Source organism: Benincasa hispida, chromosome 3 (assembly GCF_027475165.1).
Source record: "Benincasa hispida cultivar pf3 chromosome 3, pf3_genome.v1.1, whole genome shotgun sequence".
NCBI classification, from domain to species: domain Eukaryota; kingdom Viridiplantae; phylum Streptophyta; class Magnoliopsida; order Cucurbitales; family Cucurbitaceae; genus Benincasa; species Benincasa hispida.
Window position 1 is genome coordinate 39,729,452 of NC_143480.1, and position 10,853 is coordinate 39,740,304.

General features: G+C 36.5%; 2 protein-coding genes across 2 annotated transcripts; one reads left to right on the forward strand and one right to left on the reverse strand.

Annotated features, from left to right (window-relative positions):
* Positions 1 to 875: 875 nt before the first annotated feature.
* Positions 876 to 6,262, forward strand: LOC120073397 (U-box domain-containing protein kinase family protein). Its single transcript, XM_039026236.2, has 8 exons — positions 876 to 2,828; positions 2,911 to 3,023; positions 3,108 to 3,235; positions 3,324 to 3,762; positions 4,095 to 4,235; positions 4,316 to 4,840; positions 4,926 to 5,645; positions 5,836 to 6,262. The coding sequence occupies exons 1-8, from the start codon at positions 2,666 to 2,668 to the stop codon at positions 6,025 to 6,027; spliced, it is 2,421 nt and encodes an 806-aa protein (XP_038882164.2). The 5' UTR covers positions 876 to 2,665; the 3' UTR covers positions 6,028 to 6,262.
* Positions 6,263 to 6,734: 472 nt separating this feature from the next.
* LOC120073398 (protein SKIP34) lies at positions 6,735 to 7,362 on the reverse strand. Its single transcript, XM_039026237.2, has one exon. The coding sequence runs from the start codon at positions 7,195 to 7,197 to the stop codon at positions 6,907 to 6,909; it is 291 nt and encodes a 96-aa protein (XP_038882165.2). The 5' UTR covers positions 7,198 to 7,362; the 3' UTR covers positions 6,735 to 6,906.
* Positions 7,363 to 10,853: the final 3,491 nt, after the last annotated feature.

Consider the following 10,853-nt stretch of genomic DNA (forward strand, 5'->3'; position numbering starts at 1 on the left):
TCCTGTTAGCTCACCTCCAACATACAAATTTTGGTTCTCATCCCAATAACCTCCGTATCGAATTAGTACACACTTTCGTGTCATCCTACAAAGCAAGAGAACATTTTTTATTAAGATAGTAATACACATGGATCTCTCTCGTTGTCGCTCCCACGCCTTTCGCTCTCTTGTCTCTCGCTCTTGCACTTCTCGCTGTCGCTCAAGTCCACTCTCTCGCTGTCGCTCTATGTCGCTCTCTCCACCTTTCTCTTTGTCCCTCTTTCTCATACCCTTTTCGTTATTCTATTTTACAATGTCTATACATACCTGTTTTGAGACCACGTTTCTACAAACACCAATGGACCAAGTTCAAGAAAAGTTTGTTCCGTTCTAAAACCCCATTCTGAAAACTCCGTTTGGTTCAGAAAAAATCCGCTCTGGAAAACCTCGTTCAATAAATCTTCGTTCAACAAAATGACAGCTCAAATGAAGTTTAAATTTTTAAAGAATACACCATTTTTGTGTTAACGATTTTAAGTTGTAGACAGATTTCGTGAAAATTGTCAAATCAATCGTACAGTGACAAACAATCACATCACGATGGAAGATGAACAGACAACGAGAGCAAGATTAGGGAAGCGAGAGCGAAAGGGTTATCAGGGGCAATTTTTATAATCTATTCCCGTGATGACGTAAGTAGAGGGTCAATTGACATTATTTGTTAAAAATGGGTCATTTGGCATTTTAGACCCTAAAATTGGGTCATCTGTACAATTTTCCCTTATGAAAGGGAAATTTTCCCTTATGATGATAGAGTGCTTTTCATTCTCTTTTATTTTAAATAAATAGATGAGTTCCATCTTAAATTTAAAATACGTATTTGTTGTATTTTTCTTTTCTTTTTCTTTTTCTTTTTGAAGATGTGTATTTGTCGTACTAGATGTAAAGAATGAGGGTGTTTAAAATCTTCTTTAGACTACTTTAATGAGTAAACATAGTTCGTCTTTAGACTACTTTAATGAGTAAACATAGTTCGACAAATCATTTCAATAATATTTTGGTACAAGTTAAATTATAAGTTTAGTCCACGAACTTTGAACTTTGTATGAATTTTGTCTATCATATTTTAGAAAGGTATAAAAGAGTCCCTTAACTTTCAAATTTATGTCTAATAGATCCATGACAAATCAAAACTTTTAAAAGTTAATCAGTCCATTATGTGTAAATTTGAAACTTCTACAATTTTGAAAGTCTAGAAAGAAAATTAAAGACAAACCTCAAAGTGTATAGACTAAATTTTTAATTTTTAATATTCAAGTATGTGCTTGTAATCTTATGACATAAAATTGAACCACTTTTGTCATTTTAAAAATTACTTGTAAAATATTTTAATCATTCAAAATCAGTTTTAATGGTTTAAAAATACATTTAAAAGAATAAAATTAATTATTAAATTGATTTTAAGTTATTAAAAATATGTTTCGAAATTATTTTAAACATGACAAAAATGATTTTAACCATTTCAAAATCACTCTCAAACATGCATTTTAGTAGGTGAAACAAAAACAATTTACAAATGCTTTCTCACAATCTAATTTGAGAGAGAAAAAATCTACCATAGAAAGTTTTCTATACTACCACTAATATTAAATTTACACATGAAACATTAAAATAATATTAATAATGTTTAATACTTTTAATTAATTTAAATTGCATTTTTAATATAAGATGAGTATGTGTTTACAACTTTTGTTGATGAAAAATATAATTTAATTAATTAAACATAAAAAAAATATATTGATCTAGAGGCTATTTTCAAATACAATAAAATGAACCAAAATATTTACAAACATAGCAAAATTTTATTGTTTATTTGCGATAAACAACTAAACTATTACATGTGTTTATTATTGCGATAGACCACAATCTACCACAGAGAGATAGATTGTGATATTTTACTATTACTTATAAATATTTTCAACAGTTTTATCATTTAAAATAATTCCTTTTGATCTAATCATAAATTAAATTTTTTTACTATATTAGTTAATTAAATAATCAATTAAAATAAGAATAAATATATATTTTATAGTTTTATAAATTAATTTAATTACTAAAAAACAATTAATAAGGTAAAATTTAATTATAACAATAGTAATAAGATCTTGGAAAACAAACTAAGATATAAAATATTTGTCCCCAAAACTATAACACAAAGAAGCTGTAAAATCCATTAGAAAAAACTCTAAAAGCCTCAAAAGTTACAATTTTCGATGATTTATTTGAAAAAAGAGAGGAATTATCTATTTAAAAACAATGAGAGAGGGGAAAAACGGAAAACAGCCCCAAGAAAAAATGATGCCAGTTGCCAACCGAAACAACGTCTCTGAAGGCAAGGCCCCGCGAAAATAAAATAAAATAAAAGTCTTGGCCGTCCTTTTGTCTCATCAGATAGAGAAGAGAAGAGAGAGAGAGTAATTTAAATGGAAAAGGACGATGGGAAAAAAGTCTTCGCCACAACATTGAAAATCCGCAGCATACTAATTTCTATGAAGATTTCACTCTTAAACCTCCAAAAAAAAGAACAGACCCCCAAAAACCTTACCAATTCCTATTCCACCCATTAACGCTTTGAGGAAGCCATCAGCAACGCCAAAGTGACTTGTTGATAATCAATCATCGGGCAATGAACAGCAAAGCGGAGAAGGTCTTCGTCGCAATCGGGAACGATCTTCACGATGGGTTCAAGACCTTAGGCTGGACTCTGAGGAAATGGAAGTCTCACCCAATTTCAATAGTGATTCTTCACGTCGCCTACAGCACTTCAATAGAATATGTCCATACTCCATGTAAACTCTGGCTTTTCTTCGTTATTCATTGTTTGCTTTCATATTTCTTCTCCTAATCTTCGTTGGTTGCTTTTCATTTCAGTCGGGAAGTTGCCTGCGAGTTCTGTAAGTGAGGACAAGGTGAAAGTTCTAAGGAGATATGAGCAGGAAAAGATCGACAAGCTACTTTCTAAATATGTCGATTTCTGTGGCAAGGTCTAGTTATATTACTTCTCTACTTAATTGATTCTTGCCAAATTCTAACATTTGGTCCAGTAATTGATTCCCTTGTGGCTTTAGGTCAAAGCCGAGATTCTCAAGGTCGAGAAATCTGATGAGCCTGTTCATAAGCTCATTGTTGACTTGATTTCAGAACTGGGAATAACCAATTTGGTCATTGGCTTCACATTCATGAAATCTTCATCTTGGTATGCAGAGAGCTTTTTGAGATTTGATATTAGATAAGACTTCAATTTTTACATTGAAACATCTTGAGTGTGGAATGTTCTTCTGCAGGAAGCCAAAGAATGCTATTAGTGGATCATTTTACATTTATAGGAACAAGGCTCATTTTTGCGAGTTATTTGTAATATGGGGAGGAAAACAGGTATTTCTCAGAGATGAAAGAATCATGGAAGATGATAAAGGTGTAAGGATCTCTAAAATAAGCACTAAGCACTCGTTAAAGGACTGGCTGGGAAAGATGTTCATGGAAGTCCCAATCTATTCCTCAGACAGGAATTTGAGTCTCTCGTCTTCTTCACCAAGTAGTTCGAATTCCTTGCGTTCTCAAAATTATTGGGACCATAATGTCCATGAACTAGAGAACTACTATGAGGAATTACTATCATTGAATTTGCAGGAAGAAGAAGACTGTGAGCAGGATCAAGATGGTGTTCTTGAAAGTTCAAGTTTAACCCAGTTCAAGATTCTGGATCATCCGGATTCAAATATGGTTAATATTACTTTTTGGTCAAGCAATAAATTAAATAATAATTTTTCATCATCATTTATATCTTTCAGCATTGGATTTGTTAAGTTTTGGAGCCACCAAATCCACTTTGCTTTCTAGCAACGACAGTGGTCTTCCCCTTTGATTGTCCATTAGTCTACGATACTGAACAGACTTCTTTACTATCTGACTATGAATTAGATTTTTTAAGAATTTGTTCATTTGGGTAACAACCTTGCAGAAACCCTTTCAACTTTGTTCCTAGAAATGTTTTCTCATTTTGATCTGTACCAGTTGTGTTGCTCAGTATACAAATTGCCTTATGATGTTGGCAGAATGCTGAGGAAAGAATTGAGCATCTGAGAACTAAAATTGAGGAAGCCCGCAAGACCGTCCAGTTGATGAAAGATGAAGCAAAGGGTAGTGCTGAAAGGCAAGCTAAAGCAGAGTGGGCCATTCATTTGTGCAGTGAGCGGGTATAATAAGCTGTTTCTTCCCTCTGTTTAATTCAATTCACATTGATTCTCATAACCATCAAAGCATTCATGATTTACAGACCGAGGAGCTTGAAGCTAAGATAAAAGAAGAGGTTACTATTAGGGAAGAGTTGCAAAAAGAATTAGATTCTGCCAAAGAATACATCCTTGAAATGATAGGTGATATCGAGGAAAGCAAAATCAAATTAAGTTCACTTCTGGAACTCCAAGCTGAATTATCAAGCAAGTTACAAATTTCCACAGCAGGAAAATCACGTTTAGAGGGTCAATTGGAGAAGACAGCGAAAACAAGAGAGGTGATGTTGAGAGAAATTGAGAAGCTGAGAAGACAAAGAGAGATTCTTCACCGGAGAATTGAGTTCTGTAAAGATAAAGATGCCATTGGAATGGGCGAAAGGTCAACTGAAGTGTCTTGTAGTACAAGACAGTACACGGTGGAAGAGATCAGATTGGCCACTGATAGCTTTTCAGAACAAATGAGATTGAGTTCCCGTGTGTATAGAGGACGTATCAACCATATCTCAGTTGCAATCCAGATGATTGACTCAGGAAATCGTTTGTCAGAAGACGATTTCCAATCTAAGGTAGCAGCTGCCCACTTTTCAACTGTTTCGACTGTCAACTATATGTTTCCATCTAAACCGAGTCTTTTGAGATGTTTATTTGCAGGTGGAGCTTTTAAGCCATATCCATCACCCTCATCTGATTGCCATGATGGGATTCTGCCCCGAGCTCAAATGCATTGTCTTTGAATACATGCATAGCGGTAGCTTAAGTGACAGACTACTTCCTTCCAATTCCAGCAAAAGATCCAAGAAAATATGTGGCCCTCTCATGTGGCATGAAAGAATCCGTATAGCTTCAGAGGTATGCTCGTGCCTGAGCTTCCTCCACCAAGCCCAACCTCAGCCCATTTCACATGGCAAACTCACCCCGTCCAAAATTCTCCTGGACCAAAACCTTGCTGCCAAAGTCACTGGTTTTGGGCTCGACGAATTAGAAGAAGCTAGTGGTACTGAGTTGGATATTCGAGCTTTTGGGGCTCTGTTGGTACATATTGTAACCGGGAGGACTTGGGAAGGGCTGATTGAGAAGGCATTGTCAATGGGCAAGGTGGGTCTGGTCCAGATTCTAGATGATAAAGCTGGACAGTGGCCATTAGGCTTGGTTGATGGGCTACTTGATCTGGCTTTGAGATGTGCAACTCCAAATGTTTCCAATTCAGATGTTAACTTGGGAACAGCCATGGAAGAGATCGATGAGATCAAGAGAAAAGCAGATGATCTGGTGGTGGAAATGGGAAAGGATGTAGGAGCTACTGAAGGTACAGATGCAGCTAATGACGACGTAGATGATGTGCCACGAATCTTCATATGTCCCATCTTGCAGGTTCATGGAATTTCTCCATTCCTACAACCTCTTCCCTGCTTCCTAAGAATCAAACAAGTGCCTACTTACATTCAATGCTTATTATACCTATTACCCATGAGCCATAATTTATTTTACTTTCTAGTTCAACTAAAAACAGAATTGAGTTCATGGTATAAAAGGCTTTAAATATGGTAAATTGTGGGTGCAGGAAGTGATGAAGAACCCACACGTGGCAGCAGATGGGTTTTCATACGAGCTAGAGGCCATAGAACAATGGATAAGAGCAGGACATGATACATCACCAATGACTAACTTGAAGCTGCAGCACCCTTATCTCACCCCTAATCATACTCTTCGCTCTCTAATTCAAGACTGGCAAAATGAGACCTCAAACGTTTAAACATTTTAGCAACTAATATTAGAATGTATACTTCAAAAAGTAGACAAGTTTGTCTTATTTTTCTTTCTTTCTCTATTCAATTCAGTAAAACCCGGCAAACGAAAACATGGACTCTTCATATTCACGATCTGTTCCCATCCCCTCCCCATATCTTTACTAAGAGCAATAATATTTGTACTTGTCCGTACTACCCTTATTTCTATTTGAAGAACAAGAAACCATTAAAATTCAATCCTCCATATTCTTCAGTAGTTGAAATGAAACGTTTTGCCACCAAGTTTCATCTAAGAATCTTTTCTTTTCAAACTAATGTTAGTCTAGTCAGAGAATAAATTATATCTGATTATACTACAGAAAAATGTCACAAATTCCATCAAGAAACCAACAAAACATTCTTCTCATGGATTCGCTCTCATTCGGCATACTCAAAATCTCCTTCGATTGAACGAGTTAATGGTATCAATTCCACGATTCCATTCCTAAGTGAAATCGCTTCGGTACGTGAAGTGGACGACTCTCTCACAAGTTTCATCTAAAAATCTTTTGAAACCAATGTTAATCTGAGAAATACTTACAATATGACTAATTATATTACAGAAAACTGCCATAAATTCCATCAAGAAACAACAAAACGCTCTTCTAAGCGATTTGCAATTCGCGCTCATTCAAAGCTCTAACAAAGTCAAAATCTCCTTCAATTAAACGAGTTAACGGTAACAATTCGACGATTCCATTCACAAGTGAAATCAAGGGCGAATATATCCATAGATTTGGTGGCGAATACAATCAGGGAGAATAAGAAGAACGAAGATGTAAGTACGCAAAACGAGTGTTGGATGGTAGCGCTAAAATTATAGACACCGCTGCGAAGAGGAATTTCTATTTTCTAGATATAGGGGAGAGGAGACGAACCACATATTCTTGGCGGTCGGTGTACTGCCGTTTCAGGTAGTTTTCGAGGATCTCCATCACAGAGACTAATCGTTTCATTTCCTCCAAGAGTCGGCTGAGCTCCGCCTCTCGAGCCCTAACTTGAGCCAGCCGCAACTCGGTTTCTTCTAATCGACCCCGTAGATTGTCCACAACAGAAGCGTCGCCGTTTTCCGGTATGGAGATCTGGTAGGGAGAAAGGCTACCTCTGAACAAAGATCGGTGGTGGCCGTTACACATGGCGGAGACTGAAAATTGACGATGGCCAGAAAGTTCGGAGAGAGAAAAGAGTGTGGCTGATTTGCAGGCGTGGATCGGTATTTGGATAGACAAATCGGGTTCTTGGGGTTGCTAAAAATCGCTGCTCTGAGTTCTGATATGATTGACGACTTCTGATTTCTCGAATCTTGCGGTCAAACGGATCTTAGGTTGGGTATGATCGAAGCTCAAGCTTGCTACTGAAACGACGTCGTTGCTGCCGTTAGGAACGTTATTTTGGTTTGGTGGTAAAATTGATTTGGAATCTAGATTTCTTCCTTTGGTGGTTTGGTGTGGTGTGGAGGTTACGCTTAATTTAATGTCGGCAAATTAGTATGATCAAGAATCGTAAGAGAAAATGCCATAGATAATAATTATTAGGCAAAATTAGAGCAAATGTCCCTAATTTATTTTTAAGTTACTCTTAGGGTGTGTTTGGTATATAATAAAAGTAGAGAATTGAGTTGAGTTGAGTTGAGTTGGTAATTAGAGTTGAGTTGAGTTGAAGGATCTGATATAATTTTTTTGTGAATGAGATTAGTTCTATTTTTTTCTGTTTGTTTTTAATTTCATTTTTTCATTTTTTTTATTTTTTTAATTTTATGCTTTGCTATTGTTGATTAATTTTCAAATATACACGTATTTTCTCAAATCATTTATGACATAAACTGGACAATCTCAATTTTTTTTTTCAATTTGTAGAACATAATAGATTATTTTTCATATATTCTTTTCAAAAACTGTAATAATTTTAATTCTCTTCAATCGGTAAAACGTATCAACAAAATATATTTCATATTGCTGCTCAATTAATAGGTATATTGTATATTGTATGTATACATATTGTATGTTTGTATATATATTGAAGGTATATATATTTCATATTGAATGTTTGTATGTATATATATCCAAAAAAAATTCACAAAATATATGTTCTTTTCGATACTTGTAATATTAGTTATATTTACAAACACAAAAAGTAAATGTTTTCAAGTATGCAAAAATTATCATTCTTTTCGACATGACAGTCCATTGTCCATTTGCTGTTATCCAAAAGAACTATAAACAAAATGTAGAGGTGTAGTCAATCTACATGTTTCTTCATAGTAAACGGAGGCAGTACCTCTTCCGTGCGTGTTCTGGTACTACAAAGAAGCAATCTATCTTCTGAATGTTTGTGACAACGAGGTCAATAAGGGTGACTTGGTCATCCTCATCCAGGCCATCAATATTGTATATGGCATTTACTACTTCCTTCCGACGCCCGAACTCCAACTCATATTTCTCCTTTTGCCACGATGTAAGTCTACCCATGTGTGTGCTCTGCATTTCAACAGTCGATCTCATGATGTTGATCATTTCAACTTAGAATGATGACCTCTTCCTCTTACTGCCTCGAGATGACTCGGCAGGTACACTTGCTCTACCTGTAGATTGCTCTGCTGGCTCTTCATCTATTTCATCTTGATTTAATGATGATTCTGTTTGGCAAACCTCAGGGGTGTGACAGTCCTGTGATCTAAGTCGAATCTCATCTTCAAACTCTCTGAATGCATTCGTCGCCATTACATATGGGTCCTCACTTGATTGCCCTACTGCACTATCTTTCCCAAATACGGTGGAAAGGTCATCATAATGTGGGAATGGCTTGTTCCACATCTCCTTCGCATTGGGATGACTCTGCATTGATACATATACACATTATTAATATTTATATTATAACACGTATCCGTACATTTTTTTTCTAGAATCTTACCCGAACCCAAAGATCGAAAATCTCCCTCTCGACTTGGACACATTTGAACTCCTCATTCCAGCTGAACCCCGACTGACTTAACATCTCTGATACTACGTTGTATTGTTTCTTCAGATTCCTCACCTTGCACTCAATGGTGTTCTGATTTAGTGCGCACCCGGGCACTTTCTCATGCAGAATTCGCTCCAAGTGTTGTAGGTATCCTGGTCGAAACGTCCAATTATCGGACCTCCAACCGATCTCCACCAAATACAATAGAGCTCCCACTAACTTAGTGTCTTCCACCTTCGACTATACGTGTTTAGACCTCTTACCATTACCTGCCATTATGCTGCATGCATATGTTTGTTGAATGAAAAGATGCTGTAAATTAAACACATGCACAAACAAAGGATAAACTGCTGAAATTATATGTTCCAATTTAACTTGTTCACACAGAGTCTTGGCACAAAACATTTTCACGACATACTTGGAATGTTCCATAATTAAATTCTATTCAGTAGTAAAAGAAAAGTAAGCAATGAACATTGAATAATCAGGCTCTTTGCCATTGAGTAAACATTTCGACCGCTAAGTCATCCCTGAACTTGGTCCATTCCTCTGATGATTCAACAAATTCAATATGATCCTCATCAAGACCAACTGATGCATAATTCTCCTCATCGGGCACGTCAAGCATTGCACCGATTCCTATCTCCCCTATGATCAAGTTGTGAATAAGAAAACATACAGTTATTGCTCGACATTGGACTTGTATTGGGTAGAATGATTTTCCCCTAAGAATAGCCCACCGCCCCTTTAGCAACCCAAACGCTCGCTCGATAACGTTCCTTGCTGAAGAATGTTTCATGTTGAAAAATTCTCTTGCAGTTGTCGGTGCGTTTCCTACTCCACGCCAATCGGAGAGATGGTATCGTTCTCCTTTGTACGGTGCCAAGAATCCTTCAGCGTTGGGGTATCCAACATCACATAGGTAATAGTATCCTGTACACGTTTCGAAATGTCATGCACATGTGTTGTAGCAGGTACGCATGTTTAAATAACGTATACGGTTATTATAATACCCTTTGGAACCCTCAATCCATACGGTCACAAAACCACATCCCTAAAAACCCTTGAATCGGCTGCAGACCCTTCCCACCCTGGCAAAACAAAGACGAACTCCCCATTTTGATCACACACTGCAAGAACGTTTATGGAAATCTCTCCCTTTCTCGTCCTATATCGAGGTCGATCGACGACACTAATATTCACTTTAATGTATGTGCCGTCTAACGCACCTAAACAATTCTGTTTCTCTCAAGTGATCATAATGAATTAAAAAAAAAAATCTATCGTTGCATGCATATTTATGACGTATTCATATATAAAACTAAGTACTTTTTGTACCTGAAACCATTTCCATCTTCCATCGGTGCATGTATTTGTGATCGGTTTTGTTTTTCTTAACAAAACAGTGTGAAGTTGTAAGACTGCCCTAAGAACTGCGTTGAAATATCTCGAAACTGTCTCACCAGACCTCGAAAAGTTTCTGCATACCACTCGATTCTTGACATTGTGTGCAAGAATGTGTAGGAATATCACAACCATCTCTTCGACGTCCATACATCTTGTTGGTTCCAAACAACCAGTCGACCGTAGCATATTACATAGAATTGTAAAGGTACATCTATCCATTCGGGTATTTTCACGACATGCAAGTCACTCTCGTAAATTAGGTGAAAGAAGGTCAACTGCCTAATGCAGTGCCTAGCATATGTCGGTTGTCTCTCTATCCTTCGATAGTTGTTCAATAATGTGGTTAGTGTTATGAATAACCGTATTTGAGAGTGCGAAATAATTCTCATGATCGAAAAAGAGGTCTTCAACAGTATCCATCTTT